This window comes from Pholcus phalangioides, unplaced genomic scaffold (assembly GCF_987345545.1).
Source record: "Pholcus phalangioides strain wild (caught in Gottingen) unplaced genomic scaffold, Ppha-v1.0 ptg000003l_1, whole genome shotgun sequence".
Classification (NCBI taxonomy): domain Eukaryota; kingdom Metazoa; phylum Arthropoda; class Arachnida; order Araneae; family Pholcidae; genus Pholcus; species Pholcus phalangioides.
The window spans coordinates 21,889,839-21,908,903 of record NW_028301596.1 but is presented as its reverse complement, the minus strand read 5'-3'; the positions used below and the strand labels follow the sequence as shown (position 1 = coordinate 21,908,903).

The following is a 19,065-nucleotide window of genomic DNA, read 5'->3' as shown; positions in this document are numbered from 1 at the left end:
GAAACATTCCGGAAAAAGTAATCGAATTCGGGACAACGACTAAATACATTGAAATAATTTCTGATCACAAAATTTCGTTAAACTGAGACCTCTCTAATGGATATAAGACTACAAACGCCGGGATACCAATAACACACACAGCTATCGTTAAACTCCATTATCATATATGTAATATATATTACTTATTTTATCTACTCTATACTGTGAGTTTTCTGCAATAACTATACACAGGATGCATATCATCATTTGATCATTTTTTGTCATTTTCTACACACGAGGGCTAATTAGACCGGGACCTACAATTTATTGCCGATTCCGAACGACAGGCTTGTTTTTATATTCATCGAGAGGTTGGTGCGCTAACCCCTCGATGGGGGACTCCCTGTGGTAGCAATTTTTTCTGTGGTCATGTCGCCGTTTCTGTTGTACCCCTGTGTCAGGAAAGTTTTCTGACAAGGGCGAACCGGATATCGACCTCACGACACATCTAAACATCCTTTGGTACTTTAGGCGAATATCTTATCGACCTGTGCTACCGCGCCCAAGGATGCATATAACTAATGATGGTGATCTTAAATACAAATTGGAATGCAAGTGCATTTAAGCAAAAAATTTGCACTAAATGATTACATTCAAATTTATATTCAGTGTACAGTATATTCAATGATTACATTCAATTTATATCAAATTATTTCCATTGGTTATTTCGCGTGGTAACTTCTTACATGGTCACATACTGTTTTTAATTTATATTACTTCAACTTAGATCTAATTTTTGTGAATATTATTCCAGTTTATGAAATGAATGCTTTTTTTATTAATAAATTTTTTATTTTCGTAGAATGTGACCGAAAGTCAAACGAACAAACTCACAGATGACGAATATCCATTTGGGAATTTCGCACCAACGTTAGCTCAGTGCTACTTCATTGTTTCTATAGGGTGAGCATCTACATTATTCAATTAAGCAACTCTTTTTAAATTCACAGATTTTTCATGATCTCAATCAGCTTTCCTGGAAATTCATTTGATATACTGCAGCGACTTCACATACATAATGAAAGCATAGCAAAAAGGCGCTTTGTACAATGATTCATTAATCCTTACACCGAGAATTAAGAAAAAACCCGGGAAGAGAAATACTCTACCTTTTTCTTCTATTATTTATACTGTACGCATATTTCTATACTAACCCAAAGCGAAAGAAAAAAAACTCAGTTCCTCTTCTTCTGTTATCAAACTTTGAACAAAAGCTGACTCCGCCAACTGGCAGATGATTTGACAAGCTGTGTGTGTGTGTGGGGGGGGGGGAGTGGAAAACATGTTTGCGAACAAAGCCCTCTGTACAGGGCTAGTTGAGCTCGGCATTGCCGAAATAAGAGAGTTTAAGGACGCGAAAGATATCTCGTAGTTACTGAAATAAAAGACATCAAGTTAGGCGAAATATCTTGTCATTAACGCTGTAAGGGTTAATCCAGTAGAAGCCATAGAAAAGAAAATAAGAAATTCTGACATTGTTGAAGTTTCACAATCTAAGTATTTTTACAAGAAAAAAAAGTAATTTCTCGTCAATTTATAAAAATGATTAATAAAGTAATTTTATATATAGTACTGTACATATATTTTAAACTCTGAAAACATTAATTAGTGCTTGCCGGGGTTTCATTGCATGACAATAACGCAGTAATATCGGCCCCGGGTCACATGGACGGCTCTGATGAATTCGAAAGTGTAGTAATATTTCTATAACATATTTCTTTTACAAGCTTTATTTCTTCAGATCTCTCTGTGGCTTCCCTCCACCTTATGTCGTGGCTCCTCCTTCTTCTGATTTTCACTCGGTGGCCCCCCCAGAATATCCCAGGACCGCAAGGCGGCCATTATGCCCCAGGTTGAGAACCACTGGTCTAGGGTATATTTTCTTTTGTTTATTTCAGTTATATTCTCGCCAAAGTTGGACCATTGAGCAGAAGTGACGTACGGGGAATCGGCGCTTACGCTTCGTATTTCGCCATGCCAGCCATCATATGCGTCTCCATTGCTGATGCGGATTTGGGCAAAGATTTCCACTGGCAACTTCTGCTCGGCATAGTCGCTGGCAAAGCGGTATTGTTCGCTGTTGTTGCTATCGTCGCGGCTTGTCTCAATAAGCCAGTCGATCTTGTTTTCGCTGGAATCCACGCTATGTTTATCGTGCAGTGTAACGATCTACCCGTGGGGAACCCTCTCAGTAAGTATAGTCTCATTCTAAGGCCGGGATTACACTAAAAACACGTTTGATAAAAGATCTGTTACAAAACTTGAAAAATACAACCATTAAGCCTATCGGTGCATTTGCGTGAATGTAAAGGTGCGATTATTGGTTGAATTTTTCAAGTTTTATAAAAGAACTTTTATCAAAATTTTACAGTGTAATCTCGGTCCAAGTCTTGTGTGTATAGTCTCATTCTAAATATAGTCTTGTGTGTATGGTCTCATTCTGTATTAATCCCATATGAAAAACTCACTGGCTCATTATATATATCGCTCATACGGTCACTTTGTCACTCATATAGTCACTTTGTCACTCATATAGTCGCTTTGTCACTCATATAGTCGCTCACCCACTCATCCGGTCACTCATACACTCACTCCCCCACTCATACGATCTTATTTCTTTTCTTTCAAACCTAGCACAACTCCGGTCTATCATCATGGACCAGGTCTATCTCACTACCAAGTGAGTTGTGCCGGAAGTGTGAGTACCTAACAGTCTGAGTGCGCGTATAGTGTTGCATCTGATTTTTCAGAGCTGCCATCTATATTTCAGAAGTGAACTGAATGAAGTGTAATGATTGAATAATTGTATCGTTGTGAGCCTGTTGCTCTCTGTGACGAGACCTTTTAAAATCGGTTCGCATTCATGCCTCGAAGTTGTGAGCCACAAAAAATTAACTTCAGCCACCCACAATCGCGGCGACGGTGGGGTTCGAGTCAATAATCCCCCTTCACTTGGCCAAGTCCGGTGCAAAATGTCAGGGACGAAACTTCTTGGGGACGAAATGTTGGAGGCAAATTTTCTGGATTCCCTGGATGGATAAATCAAAATGCATCATAAATGAATGATCAGATTATTTTATGCGATGGGAAAAATATTAATAAGTCTTTGAAAGGATTTTATGTGAAAAATTAAAGTTTTAAAAGAAACGTTCGTAAAACTTCAGCCGGCGATTTATGGCTGAGGTAAACCTACACCACCAATAGTGCTTTATCCACCAATGTCAGCATCACAGTGAAAACCTTGCGTAAGCGCCAGTGACGGGAAATTTCATGAATGAGCTCTTAATTGCACACCCTGCATTTCATAGGACTCTGCTTTGCATATTTCCGAGATTTGTTTTAATGCAATGCCCTCTATCAACAAAAAATATACTTTTTTTCCTGTACCAAAAAAAAATCCTCTTCGGTGACAATAATTTCTTCACAAACCGCATTTAAACATACCTATTACTCTAATTTTTATGAATTTTTAGATCATTTATGAATTTATGGGACGTCCTGTAGTGTCCATGCATTTCATTAGAAATTGATCGCATCATTTTAATACATATAGTTGCAAATACTCATTTTACACATTATGTTGTAATGTGTAAAATGAACACACACACATATTTATGCATAGTTATATAAACGTTTTTCATTTTTCTTTCCGTTTGTTGTCGTTCAATCATAAATGACGATGTTAATGAGTGTTTGTTTCTTTCAAGTATCATCTTTATATCGATTTGTTCGGCCTCACATGACGAAATATCTTTTTTTCTTGCCTTCTTTGACTTTGATCGTTTTTGGGCCGATCAGCCACCTCATGATTGGTACCAGAAGCGCTACAAGCTGTAAGCCCGAAGGAGTGGAAGATGCGACGAACGTCAACAGCAAGACATTCTTCGTCAAGATTGTCGATGTCATCTTGAGGAACTCTATCGTCCGATACATGAGTAAGAACCTCTTACAGAACCCAGTGATCATAGCCACAGTTACTGGCTTGCTGCTGAACCTGATTTTCGACGCTAACATGCCGGCCGTTTTGCGGCATCCCATTCACGTAAGCCGTTGCACAACCATAAATTACCTTATAAATTTAGATTATGTCGCACAGTGTTTCTCAACAATTTTTCAACCTATGCCTCCCATTTCGGAGTATATTTCCTTCCAATGGCCCCTTTTATCCAGCCGCCCCATTCCTGATCCAGGAGTAAGATTTTTTCTACTTAATGAATTGAATTTTAAATTTATTACACACAAAATATATACAACACAACATAAATAGTACACACAGAAATGAAAGTGGTCACCTCGAACGAAATTTCTGGCTACGGGGCCTGGTGTCCGGGAATCGTTTTTACGTCGTTGTAGACTGTACAATGACGTCAGCGGCCGCCACTTCCAACAACTCCTGTAATAGTAAATCAAATGAATTTTTTTTGTAGTTATTATTGAAGTTTTTGTCGTTCCAGTGTGACGTCTCGAAACCTGCATGCGTTTTTCGCGATTTTCACCCTCTCAACGTGGTTTGCGACACCATGTTCCATTGCAATTTTTGTTCATCTGGATGTCTACTAACAACCCTATGAGTTTGTCGGTCCATTAACAGAACACCCTGTATGAATTGTTTTTGTTTGGTTTAGGTACGTCATATTGAATTCCATGTAGTCTTGTTAGTGTCTGTTGGCGTTTAATTTTGAGCAAATCGGGATTTTTCTGAATTAAAAAATGATATTTAATTTTCGATAATAATTGAAATTAAATTGATAATAAAGAAAAAAATTATAAAATGATTCATCTCTGGCCCCTGGGCTACGTGCGAATCCAGAGGGTGGAAGCTATGGGGGTGATCATCTCTCCCAATCGGAAAAATTAGTGTGTTCTATGAAATACGGGATGACCCGCCGAACCTACACATTAAATTGCCTCTCGCGGTACATAATCCAGAATTAGCCTGCCCTGGGCTGAACTGGATTTCAGTGAGCTTCCTTCTAATTGTAATGGTTATATGCTGGCAGTCGCGGCATCATGAGACCTTCCCCTTTCCCCCTCCCTGGAAAAGTGACGTTTAGCTGGAAGAAAGAGCTTACACATTTAAACACTTGCGAAAATCACAGTACCAGATCTCAACATGTAGGCTTCTTATAGGCATGAGACCCATAGTCATGCTCAGATGGACATGGCCTCTTCCTTGAGATTGTCTAGATTTCTATGGGCAGCTCTGCTGGTTTCTGAAAAAAAAAAAGACACTTTTTCTTACCAGAATAACACTAATGTAGCATGTTTCACTCAATGTTTGCACTTTGTAGCATATATACATATCAGGATGCGGAAATTTTGTCTCCGACATTTCGCCTGCTCTGACCGTATGGGTGGCCGAGTAAATGACAAAGAGGAATGACTGACTGAGTGAATGACCAAGTAAGTGACTGACTGAGTGAATGACCAAGTAAGTGGCTGACTGAGTGAATGACCAAGTAAGTGACTGACTGAGTGAATGACCAAGTAAGTGACTGACTGAGTGAATGACCAAGTAAGTGACTGACTAATTGAGTGACTGTATGACTGTAAGGGTGAAATTTAAGTAGGTGAGTGCCCATATGCATGTATGACTGACTGTATGAGTGAGTGAACAACCGCATGAGTAACCAAGTGAGTGACCATATGAGAAAGTGTGAGTGACTATGATTGAAATGAACGACCATATGAATGATCAAGTGAGTGATAGGATGTGTGACTGCATGAGTGACCAAATGCCTGACCGTATGAGTGATCAAGTTGGTGACCGTACGAGTGACCACACTCATTTGGCCTCTCATATGGTCAAGCACCCACCCCACTCATCTGGTCACTCACCCCTCACTTGTCCACTGATATGGTCACTCAACAGACACTCACCCTTCAATTGGTGACACTTAATGGTCACTCACGCATTCACTTCGTCACTCACACGATCAGGGCAGGCGAAATGACTGAGGCGAATTGTGTCAGGGACGAAAATACCATAAATATCTTATAATTGATCTTTTTGGATGAGCTTTGGTGCAGAATCATTGCCAGTGTAATATTTTGAATTACAATGAAAAAAAAAACCAATGTGATTAGTTTACCAATAAAAAAAGAATAATTGAATTTCCCCCACTGATGTGTGTTTTCAGTCTCGTCTATTTAAAAGATTTGTCTTTGTTTTCAGGTTCTAGCTCAAACGATTCCAGGCATAGCTTTGTGCGTTCTGGGTTTCAGCATGATCGGGAAAGAGCGATACTTGATCAGCTCCAACTTGGTCCCAGCCATGGTACTCGTTTTCGTCAAAATGTAAGGCAGTAAATAATTATATTAAGTCATTACCGTTATTTCTGCACCACGGAGTTAACGTGTTTGAAATTTATACTTTGAAGCATACGACTCTTTTGGCAATGTGGTGTATATGCGCATTTTTTTCCGAGAGAATATTTCACAAAAAAATACTAATTTTTTTTTATTAGTATATAATATTATACGCATTAATAATATATCTATATAACATTTTATAATATTATAATATAAAATTGAGACAACCATAATTTTTTATGGGAAGTATATTTATATTTTATCATAATGTATTGGTTTTTCATTGCTCTTATTGGATTGCTGTATTTTCGATATAGTATAGATAATGACATCCATATTTTTTATGCGCATCTTTTTTCAGCCACCTCGTTGGGCATTTTGTCTGTTGAGGCCTTTGTTTTTGTACTAGTATTTGTATTATATGCTGATGTTGGTACTAAATAAGGATAATGGCAGCATGTTACTGTGGTGGTCCGCTGTGGTGGTCGAGTGGTTATAGTGCCGGACTCGTGATGCGAGGATCCGGGTTCGAACCCCACAGTGGTGGTCGGCTGAAGTTGGTTTTCTGTGGTTCCCAACTTCAAGGCGCAAATGCGAGCCGATCTCCCCGTTAAAAAGTCTCGCCACAGAGAGCAACAGTCCTACAACGGTAAATCATTCAACCATAACACTTCACTCATAGTTAGAAAAACTGGGGGCAGATGACAGCACTACACATAACAAGCATTACACAGAAACAAACTTTACGTCAGGTTGCACTACACGTACACGCACATTCCCGCATGTACCGATTTGTTGGGGGGTTCCGCGGGGGGGGGGGGTGTAGCAGTAGTAGGTAGGGCCTCCAAAAAAATGGGTCGGGGATCCATGATGTTCTTAAGTCAGCCACCTCGTTGGGCAATTTGCCTGTTGTGACGTCGTATTTGTATTTGTATTGTATTTGTAAGATCAAGGAATTTCTATTCCGAAAAAGGAACTTTCTCCGCCAAACTGACAAATTGCAACTTTTATCAGAAAATCTTTCGCAGTTGCGGCGCTTACACGAGAAGCGGCGTTTCCTATCACTAAGGCTAGGATTTTTATGAACTGATAGAAAATGCTTTATACAAAATGCATTTATGCCCTAAAAAAACCAAAAAATATGCCCTTAAAAACTGAAAATTTGCTCAAAAAATTCTGAAAATTTGAAATCAAAAAATTACCAAAAAAATTTCCCTTTTCTATTTCCAATAACATTAACGTTAGGAGATGTTCCACTGTATTCTGGAGGACAGTGAGAAAGGACCTTGAGGAGGAGATTTAGCTTGCAACACTTCTCCTCCTTAACATTTCATCTTCATATTGAAGAAAAGGAAGAAAGAATTGGTAATGTGTTAATAGGATGAATGTACAGATGTCCTGAACACCAAAATACACCCCACCCCTTTTGTCTGTATGTCTTTCAGTAGGAAATTGAGATGACTGGGAAAAAAATTCTTTGAGAATGCAGAATCATGCAGAAGAAATGCTGGGAAAAATAAAAAAATGCCTAAAAATGACTGAAAATCACGGAAAATATCGCGTAAAAATAGCAAAATATGCAAAATCATAAAAAATATTGTTCCAGATAATGTCTCTCACAAGCACTCGAGATAGCAAATCACGAAGCAATTTGAAGGACAACACAGATTTATTTTACTGAACAGCTATGTACACGTATTCACAAGCAGAGGTTTGACTAAACATACGAGAGCCCCTAACACAGCTTCTCACTTAACGCACACAAGAATTTGTATAGCCTTTGTGTCTGTTGTTGCTTATAGGCTACAACAGACAAAATGCCCAAAGAGGTGGCTGAAAATGACCTCTTTTTCGAAACTCAACTCCTCCCTAGTTCAGCTTTGGCGGTGCTTTTATGCAGTTAAAAGGAAGATTTGAGAAAGTTCTTCATCTATTTCTCGCGAGATCTCTTCTCTAGTGCCATGATGGTGCTAATTTGGCGATGTTTATAGAGGAATGCATTAATTTTCATTTTTACATAGATGATGACTATTTACAGTGAAAAATGACTAATAAATGATAAATAATAACTATTTCCGAGTTCACCTCAGAATAATATCCAAAAAATAAAATGTTTCCTTGATATTTACATACTTTTCGTAACAATGTATAAAGTTATGGCCCCACTTATCACTTTCAGATGTTGTTAGGCAATTTTTAGCAACTGCGGGCTCTTACCGTACCGAGTCATTTCATCCAGATTTTATGGTCCGTTAACTTGCTAGTTGATAAGTTCGTTTATCTGCGTATTTCGAAAAGAAAACTTGTTTTAAAAATTCTAATTTAATAAGCCCAGGCTGTAAATTGCTTTGAATTATACGTATTTAGTGCAAACGATAGCGTTTTTTAGCAATAAGACTACTGAATACTTAACCGCTAGAACTGGATTCACATATTTCTACTGTACTACTAAACCATACATGTTTTCAAACATTCCTCTGAGGAATTTCCAACGAGCCGATGCATGCCAAAAAGTGTTGTATGTACGTATTGCTTGGTTAATGTATTCATGACGTCAAAGTTGAGCAGTTATGCGTGTTTTGCGTTTGAGGAGTGTTGCCATCTGTCTCTTGAACATTGGAAGCCAGAGTGGTAGATGCCTGAATTTTCGTGATTATGTAAATATCGAGTTGAGGACCTGCCTAATTTTTGTGATGGCACATTCTGTGTTATGTGCGTTAGTGGTATTCATGAATATATGAAAAATTAGGCATGAATGCGAGCAAGTTCCCCCCCCCCCTTTGAAAAAGTCTCTCTGAATAGAACAGACATGTCATTAACACGATGCTTACGTAACATGAAAATTAAGACATTGGTCATTTTCATATCAAAATACAGAAGGAAGATGGCAGCACGAATATAGCACGAAACAAGCATAACTCTGACAGCATAAATACGTAGCGGCCACGCATTTTCACACGCAAGTTCCTGCATATATCAATTCGTAGAAATCTCCCAGGGAAATGTTTACGATGTGCATGTACGATCAAGCAGCAGTAGTAGTGGTGGTGGATCAGGAAAGAATACAGCATGTTGCGATCAAAAATGTTACAGAATGGTGAGCAAAAACACTCAGCTGTAAGGTGACCATGCATTTTTCATTTCGAATTTGGTATCGATTTATATCGTAGTTTTGATTTCATTGAATAGGGTACTCACGCCACTGGTCTTGCACGTCACTGTTAAGAGCCTTGTCGGAGGAGCATCATTTACAAAGGAATTATGCGATTTTGCCCTTCTTTACGGAATAATATCTCCGGCTGCCGTCATTTTCGAAGAGGCCAAAAGGAAAAATGTTCACACTGCGGCTGTAAGTATTCACATGAGTTACCTACGATTTCAGTCATTTATATAAGCTGTATAAATGTAATTTTTTCTTAACCCCTTAAGCGGCATTTGCATGATATCTCTCCTAATTAAAAGCATCGTATCTTAGTTTTGACAGTCTAGATATTTTGTAAAGGTGATTTCTCAATGGAAAAATTTTCCTCCTATTCCTTCTTACTTTGCATCTGCTGAAAATCGGAAGGAAGTCTACTTAACCCCCTTTACGATCAGGGAAGCAACATTGCTTCCAAATGCCAGTGGAATAAATTCACTTCAGCTGACTGTTTCTTCAACCTTCGAGCTTTAATGTAACATTATGAAACAAAGTTTTGTGTTTGTTCCCTCCCCCCCCCCCCCCACATATAATGTATCTTTCTCAGAACTAATCTTTCTATTATACTATTATCATACTGTACATGGAAGTGAAAAATAGAACACGTAGGTGAGAGCGAAAAAGCGAGGTACTGTACATCTCTTATCTCTCTGTAAGTCTCTTATCTAATTATCTACTGTTTGTACTGTTGCTCTCCACCCTTATCGCTTTTTTCTTTCTTTCTTTCTTTTTTTAACGTGCAAGCAAGGCTACCATATTTATAGCCCATGTGTCTAATACAGATCATTCACATTTATCGCCAACAGTGTTGTAGAGCGTTTCAACCAATTGGCCGTTGGCACCTGGCTGGCCATCGTCAACACAACGCCAAGCGCGCTCATGGAGAAAGAAAAACCTGTTTTGGAGAGCGATGTTCTCTTTTTTTTAACTCCTTTTTTGTTCCGGCCGCGATCAAGCGAGGTTTGTTTTATCTCGGCTCCATAATCTTCGTCATGTAGTAAGAAAATTTACTCCAACCACTATGTAACTAAAGAAATAACAATACAAGATAACGAAGCCTAGATTTCATGTGCCGTAAGTTCAGGGGCGAAGAATTCTGCTCACCTACGTTGTTGATGCTAAAGCGGGGTTTTCCTAGGATCAGGTTACCTGCAGCGTGAAAACGCTAATTGGTTAAAAAACGTGAATTTCAGGTTTTTTAACCAATCAGCGATTTCACGCTGCACGCACCGTAGAAAACCTTTTGCTAGGAAAACCCGGCTTTAGAGATTAGTGCAAGTGAAGAACCTACGCTGTAGCTGGAGGCACCACGATCCCATACCTCTACGGACGAAAACGACTGACTACAGGAAGAGATCGACAGCATGGTGAGCGTCAATCTTCAAGCTGGACTCATCTGGAAGGACCTCCTCTCAAGCATGTGCAACTCAACATAAATCCATCTTAAACTTGAACTGTTCCCCCGCTAGCGCTTACCAGGCCTGGGTATGTCTTTCTTAACATAACCGAGATCTCGTTTACTGATTTTGCTGCTATCTAATATACTTGTAATGAACGAACCTTAACGTGCCAAATACTAATTTTGTCATTGGAAAAACTATTCTCTCTCGTCTCGCTTCTTGAATATTTGAATTGTATGTTTAAAAGTGCAATTTCCTTTTCAGTTGTCCTAGCCTAAACGATCACGAGTTCCCTAACCCCTTAAGCGGTAGGTAACCAACCACAACAACAGCTTGTACGCGAAGGGATTGATTAAGAAAGGCATGACATTTTTAAGGGGTTAGTGATTTCAGATGCGCCGCTTAAAGGATTAAAATGCATACATAGTAAACAAAGCAGGACCGAAAAGTACAGTGGATCCCAGAGCATATTAACAAATTTGGCAGAGTACCAATAAAAAAAGCAGGGTACCAATCTTTCTACATGTTATAAACAAATTATAGTGAGTCATTTATATCATAAGTCCATGATGCATCTGATTAGCTTAACACGGGGGCTCTGGTGTATCACCTTATATAGATACCAAAACTTAATACCTTATTATTTTTTCTTATTTATGAGCTTCCACAGATAAGAAAAGATAATATCTATGAGAGAAAGTGTTGGATTATCTTAGAGGAGACATATAAGTTATGTACTCCTTCTAAGCTCTTATTAGAAAAGATTCCATTATTTCTCTTAGGGCTGTCTTAGTTCTTCTTGGGGAGGTCCTTTGAGAAAGGTCTTGGCACGAAAGGTCCATGGAACACAAAAGACCTTTGAACCTCCTCTCAAAACTAATTTGCTCTACTGATGCGTGTTTCCATGCATTCTCTTCTGATTACTGTATGTGTATTTAGATGGGAGCGGCTTTGATAGTATCAAGCCTGGCATGTTTTCCACTGTCATACGCCATAGCCAAGTGGACAATAGTTCGACCTGAAGCTCCGGGCACGTACGTAGATGATGTAAGCAACGTATCGTTCCAAGTCAGCTGCATTAGCCTTGCGTGCGGAGTAAGTAGGAGATTTTTAGTGAATATATCCTATAACTTGGTTCATTGAAATGTTAGAAATGTCTTTCGTTATCCCCCCCCCCTTTCTTGCAATATGACACTGTATCGCGATAGGGTTGGAGCCGATTTTTTTTTTAATTATCGGGATAGTTAGTCCAACAAAGAGTTGTTTTCGTTTTAATTGGGACATCGATTAGCCAATTCAAAATATGAAATGGAAAGATGACGACCTCAGCTTATGTGCAAAGGGCGATTCCGAATTTTTTATTTCGAAACTGGCTACAGTAATGAACGTTTACAGAACCCTTCGCACACATGCAAAGCCACGCATTTAAAATTTGATTTAGTTCATGACTAAATTACAGCATTATTATGGTGAATAAAGTGAAGAATATGGCAAAAAACGAGACAGCTAAAAATTTCTCTCAAAGTTCACTGTGTTGTCTCATTATTATGTATGCAGTAACTGTGTTGCGGCCACTGTGCGGTCGTGTGGGAATCGTGCTGGACTCTCATCCTGAGGATCCAGGTTCGAACCCCGTTGGCAGAGGTGGTCGGCTGGAGTTGGTTTTCTGTGATTTTCCAACTTGGAGGTGCGAATGTGAGCCGGTCTCCCATTTGAAAAAGTCTCTCTGTAGAGAGCAGGCAGACCTTCAACACGTTACTTGCGTAGCATGAAAATTCAAGCATCTTTACTTCGAAATATATAAGACATATGACAGCACAGGCAAGAACTCAAAACAAACACGATTATGACAACATAAACACGTTAGGGCTATGCATATACGCACACTCACACACGTTACTGAAAGTACCGATTCGTTAGAAATTCCGCAGAGAAATATGTGTACGGTTAAGTAGTAGTAGGTGTGCTGCATATTGTAATAGCGATTTTGTGTCGTGATGTTTGGAACCTCGGGCATATACTATTTTTCAGTTGGAAATCGTAAATGATGAGACACTAATAATATAAAATGACAGTAAGTGTTTCTTATACTAGAATTCAAGTAAAAGTGACCCAAAGTTCGCTAGAGTATAATTCTATCCTAATGCACCATGTGTATTATAGACAGGGGAAGGAGATATCATTAAACCCTTTCTTGTGTGCCATATGTTGGATCCAAGAATTTGTAGTTTTGATTTCGACCAATCGCGAAATGTTTTCTTTGCAGCTTGTCTCCTTCTGTTTGACAGGCGAGCACTTTGTGTATCATCTGGTGCAAGAAATTCGGAAGCAAACGAATGTCCGCTCATCTCAGTATCCAGGGCCTGGTCCTTTTTCAGGTGAGATAAACGCAAAACAAACTGCTGAGTAATAAATTCGTACACACCTCTAATTTATTTTTCTCCCTCTCGATTCAATCCGTTCATTCTATATTAATTCTTTATTATTATTATTGTGTCTCACAAAAGCTGACGATAGCAAGCGGTGCTTTGCTGAGAAAGCTTGCGGGGACTGAAACACGTTGGCTGTATTACTTGCATTTGGCAGTTTCGACTTATGGAGAGATCGGCGTCTATGTCTGGGCGTGCATTTTCGTGATCGTGATGACGTTACAGAGGAAGATGATCCTGGTCCTGAAGCACAGCTCACTCGTCATTGTGATGGCGACTTGCGGGTGACTTGCTGTTCTTTCCTTCTGCTTTTTGTCATCTTATTCTTATAACTTTCCCTTGAGAACTAACTCTCCACTAGGAAGGTCGTTTGATAAGGTAAATCTCTATGCGTTAACAGCAACATGAACGCTTTCGGGTTATTGCAATTAAATATAAGTATTACTCTTCTCAAAATATGTCACAAGAAGTTTGTAGTTCATTTTTTGGCGTTGTTCTAAGTTCGGATCGTAGCCATAAATTTGGAAAACTATGAGTGCCTTGCAATTAAAAAACATTTTCATCTAAAAAGTTAAAAGCTGCCCAGATCAAAGCTGAGTTGGAATACGTTCATGGGAGACCCTCTGCACCATTATTAACCCTGAGCGTGCTCCCATAATTCAGGGATGATCATCGTAGTAGCATGCTCAGTCATCCAGGGATGATTACAATTTTTCCTTTTAAGATGAAATTCTTTAAACGATGTATAGATGGCGTACGTACACATTATATATCCTAGTATTTTATTATTATTATTTCTTTATTTTCTGACAGGTTTGCTCAAAGCTGCATTAAAGAGTACAATTAGAGAGTATATAATTAAAGATAGTTCTGTATCAAATAATACTTCTCAATACAGCTTAGGGTTTGCTTGTACTGTATTGGACGGGTGTAAGTTGTTGAGGAGTGGTAGATTTATTGCCTACCGCAATCAATATTTTACAGGTGATTGTGGGCGAATCTAGATTCTCTGTTTGATCCACCCCTTTTTTCCGATTATATTCAGTTTGCAAGTCTGAGTATGATTGCCATTTATCTTTCGCAAAACAAAGCTAATTTGTTTTTATTCAGCCGCACTTCCTACTATTCCCGCAGCCTGAGGGTTAAAGACCATTTATTTCCGCAGAGCATCCTTTATGACGCGGTTTAGGCCACCACCATGGAAATCATTGAAAAATTCAATGGTATCGTGATGGACGATCGGAGATTGAAGATGCTTGAGATAGCTGACTGTGGGAATTTCAATAAAACAGGTTCACAATATTCTCTTTGAGAAATTGGAAATGTAAAAGCGTTGTGCAAGATAGTTGTCAAGATTTCGCTGATGATTGATCAAAAGTGAATGCAAAAGGCATTTCAAAAGAAAATTTGTTGATGTTGGCTCTAAACAGAACTTTGGGCGCCGACTTTTAACCTTGGGTAAAACGTGGCTTCATTACTGTTCTCCAGAGTCAGAACAAAAGTGAAAGCAGTGGTAAAGTGTTATAAAACAGCACCAAATAAGTGGGTGCCCCTTTTCTTGAGGAAGTCTCAAGAAAAGGGGGCCTCACATAAATGAGAATCAGTTGAAATTTTCGAAAATTTGCCAGGCAAGGGCCTCAGAAAAATTACTTGGCTCTGCCAAACAAGATGAAAGTATGCCGTTTTGTTTGCTGGAAAAGTGATGGCCATATTTTTTCGGATTTTTAAGAGACAGTCTATATAGGATTCTTCTGAACGGGTTTAGACAATAATTGGAGAACATGAAACAGGTGCAGATGATACGGCCAAGATTGTATGAATTGGTCTTTGCACAAATCTCTCATTCATCAAATTTTACAGATTTGGCCCCACGTTACTTTTTCCTGCTCCCAATATTGAAAGTATCACTTGGTGGAAAAAATTGCCGATCAAATGAAGAGGCCATTGCAGATGTAGATGACTTTTTTTTGAAGAGTTAGAGAAAAAATAATTTCCTGACGGAACAAAGAAATTTGACATCAATGAAAAATGTGTGTGTGGAGCTAGAAGACGACCACACACACACACGTGATGGGAAATAAAATAGAATTCTCCCTCCCCCCCCCCTCCAAAAAAAGATAAAAACACCGTTTTTTACCTTTCTGTGGTGTTTGGTCAGAACATGATATCTCCGAAAAATGGCTTTTTGATCTGAAAGAAAGGCTTGCCAATTATAACTAATTAGAAGTGAGATAAACGCACAAATATGTGCGTACGGTTAAAAAACATGCTGATGTATGATATTTGCATTTGTATCTGTGTGTATGCTTTATTTTTGATTTTTGAATGGCAATGAAAATGCTTATATCTCAAAAATGTGATTTTGGAGTTGTCATGTTATGACCAAACACCACAGAATTTTCAAACGCCTTTCGCATGCGGGGAGAGAAAGTGAAACTGCCCGGTGCAAACATTTCTACGTGTAAGAAATTATTGCGATATATTTTGACTTTATAGGAGTTCTCTTTTGATCACATCCGTGGCAGTCGCTATGAAGAGGTTAGAAACGAAAAGGAAGGAGAGCGGTAGTACATGTACGATTGACATTCCCGATCACACTCAGGTAATAATCCACAATAATCTATATGCATATATATAATTCAATAACTGCCCGGGTTTTCTTCGATTGCTCGGAGGATTGAAAAGTGACAAACCATTATAAAGGAATAAACATAATACAGGGGCAACATCAAAAAGAAGTGACAAACCATTGTAAAGGCATATGCATGGATGAAATGCATTGCTAGGGAATCATGGTAACCAAAGTAAACATTCCGAAATTGATTGTTGAGGGCCAGGAACCGTTGTTGCCGGACAGTTTTTTTTTCCCCATTTGGGACATTTTCCCTGCTCCGAGAAACTTTAAAGTAGCCTATCCTTCAAGTCGGGTCCCGTTTGGTATATGTATATGCAAAATTTGACGACGATCGGTCTAAAAGAGTGGATTTGTATAGAGAACACACGCGAGCAGAGAAAATCAATCAATTTTGTATACAGGGTGGGCAAAAAGTCCGTACAAACTTTAAAAATATGTAAAACCGCAAAAATAACCGAAATAAAAAGCAGTTAGCAAGGTTAGCATCGCTAGGTCATGGGCATTTTTTTAAGACAGGAAAAAACATTCGACAGGTGGCGCTGACGTAACGTACACAAGTCAAAGAGAAGATACGCAAATAACGAACAAAACGCCTCCAAATCGTTTATTACAGCAGTATGTGTTCCACATGACCACCACCACAGGGGATAACAAATTGCAGACAAGTCACAAATCCAGCAACGGCAGAGTGCAGCAGGTCCACATATACGGTTTACAATGGTGAAGTGGTTGTGGATTAGGAGCGCAAGTTCTTATAACCGTCTCATTTGCATATTTCTATCGAAGTTACTCGTACCAGCGCCACCTATCGGCTGTTTTCTTAGTCCCCCCCCCCGTCTTAAAAAAATTCCCGTGACCTAGCGATGCTAACCCTGCAAACCATTTTTTATTTCGGTTATTTTTCCGGTTTTTATTCATTTTTAAAGTTTTTACAGACTTTTTGCCCACCCTGCACATGTATATAGATTTGCTGTTTATATGTGTGTGTTCTCAATATAAATTTACAATTTTAGACCGATCTCCGCAAAATTTTGCAAATATGCCAGACGGGGCCGACTTGCGTGATAGTTTATAAGTTCGTCAGAGCAGGGCAAAATAAGAGCATGCCCGAAATAAGCAGAAAATGTTCGGGCAACAATGGTTCGCGGACCATAACAATGACTTTTCGAATGGTTAAATTTGGTTACCGAAGTAATGCGGTTCAGTCATGTTTACTCCTTTACAATGGTTTGTCACTTCTTTAATCCTGCTAATGTAGATGGGGGGAAACCCGGGCAGCGCCGGGTATTATAACTGATTAATATGTATTTGATTTTTGGTTAACACAATCGGTGAGCACGACGTATATGCACCTTTCATTTCTGACTAAATCCACTTGGTAAATCGTTATACATTGATTATAGTTTGTTCAATGAGTTTGTCGACGATACCGTCAAGAGTATGTACTTCACTATTGAAAAGATAATAGAAATATTTTTGCATCAAAAAGTGTTATCCCGTAGTACCGGATGCCCCATGGATTCGCAGATAGCTTACAAATTCATATAAATGGAAGGAATTGGTATATTTGAATGCGGTTTGTGAAATCACTGGAAATATGAAAATCCGAGTATTATAAAATGAGTGTGTGCGATTGACAGCCTATTTCTGAATTTTCCTGTTGCTTGCGCTTGTATGAGGTTTTCATTGTGATGTCGACATTGGGGGCTAAAGCACTATTGGTGAAGCTGTTTTATCTCAGCCACGAATCGCCGGCTGAAGTTTTACGAACGTTTCACGCATAGAAGAGATCGAAGAAACGTTCAGTTTCAAAATTATGTGCTATGCTTCCGTGCAGCACCATCTGTCGATAAAAATTTGAGCTAGTTTTTTCTGTAAAAAAACCACACACACACACCACCACCCCCACTTCTTGAGAATTAATTTTTTTTCAAACCGGATTAAAATGTACCAATTCCTTCAATTTTTTTTAATGAATTTTTTAACTATTTGCGAATTTATGGGACACCCTTTTCATGAACACAATAGAGTGCAATTTATCAGTCCTTTCATTTATCCCTTGTGTAGCTGATACTGACCACGTCTGTACTGGCTGTGTGTTTCGCAATCACTTGCTTAGCCTTCTATCGCAGAAAAAGTAAGTGTTTCGGTCGATTATCCTTTAGATTTCATTGAAATTTTGTATAAACGCGGTGAAGTAATTATTGATTGAGTAAAGTTACATTAATGAAAAAATTAAGTACGCCTAAAATCTGTAGTATCTTACCATTTCAAAAACAAAATCATGCTGTTACATTTATCTTGATGCAATCGAAATAATCAGGAAAAATAAATGTTTTTGTTTGCATCTAAATATATATAACTCATTAATAGTTTTCCTCTGGTTCTTATGTGTAAGTCGTAAATGTATAATATATATTTTTTAAATATCTTATATAGAGACCGATCCTATTTTTGTGAAATTTCCGATACTTATTTGTGTTAATTTAGGTTCTTGGTCGAATGACGGTGAAGTCGTCAATTCGGATGTCTATTTCATCGGTGAAGGACAGAAAGAAATTCCAGAAAACAGAAACGAGTAAATTAATAGAGATTTGCGATCTCTCTCTCTCTCTTATATCGAACTCTTTCTTTCCTCTCATAAACCTCTGATCTCTCCAACGAAGGAAAAAAAAATCAATCGCATGGATGATTTCATTGCATATAACGAAAATATACATATTCGACCACGGTCGTCAGTTATCTCAATTATTAATGAATATTTTCAACTATTAATTTATCACCTTTGGGTGTGACGCATCTCACAAGAAGATCGATAAATGACAAATCATTTGCAATCCCAGAAAACCTTCTTTCAAATTTCTATGAAAATTACTTTACAATTGATTTTGGATGCGAGAGGCGTTGACTTGGTCGAGGTGTCGCAGAGAAGAGATGTGCCCCCGTGTGCTCTTGATGGCACACGGGGCTTAAGCTATGAAGAGAGACTTGATTTTTTGAAAATTTTTGCATTGGAAGCGTGCATAGTCCTAATATAATTGGTGAAAATTC

General features: G+C 38.6%; 1 protein-coding gene across 2 annotated transcripts in view; it reads left to right on the top strand.

The window, feature by feature from the left end:
• LOC149088286 (lysosomal cholesterol signaling protein-like) overlaps positions 1-19,065 on the top strand; it is a 28,443-nt gene that overhangs the window by 2,849 nt on the left and 6,529 nt on the right. For both annotated transcript variants that reach the window (XM_089246385.1, XM_089246393.1), the window contains exons 2-12: positions 842-942; positions 1,938-2,230; positions 3,747-4,081; positions 6,215-6,336; positions 9,541-9,700; positions 11,890-12,045; positions 13,239-13,328; positions 13,458-13,663; positions 15,876-15,981; positions 18,082-18,151; positions 18,505-18,592. In XM_089246385.1, coding sequence (XP_089102511.1) covers positions 842-942; positions 1,938-2,230; positions 3,747-4,081; positions 6,215-6,336; positions 9,541-9,700; positions 11,890-12,045; positions 13,239-13,328; positions 13,458-13,663; positions 15,876-15,981; positions 18,082-18,151; positions 18,505-18,592 — 1,727 coding nt within the window. The remainder of the gene's footprint in view (positions 1-841; positions 943-1,937; positions 2,231-3,746; positions 4,082-6,214; positions 6,337-9,540; positions 9,701-11,889; positions 12,046-13,238; positions 13,329-13,457; positions 13,664-15,875; positions 15,982-18,081; positions 18,152-18,504; positions 18,593-19,065) is intronic.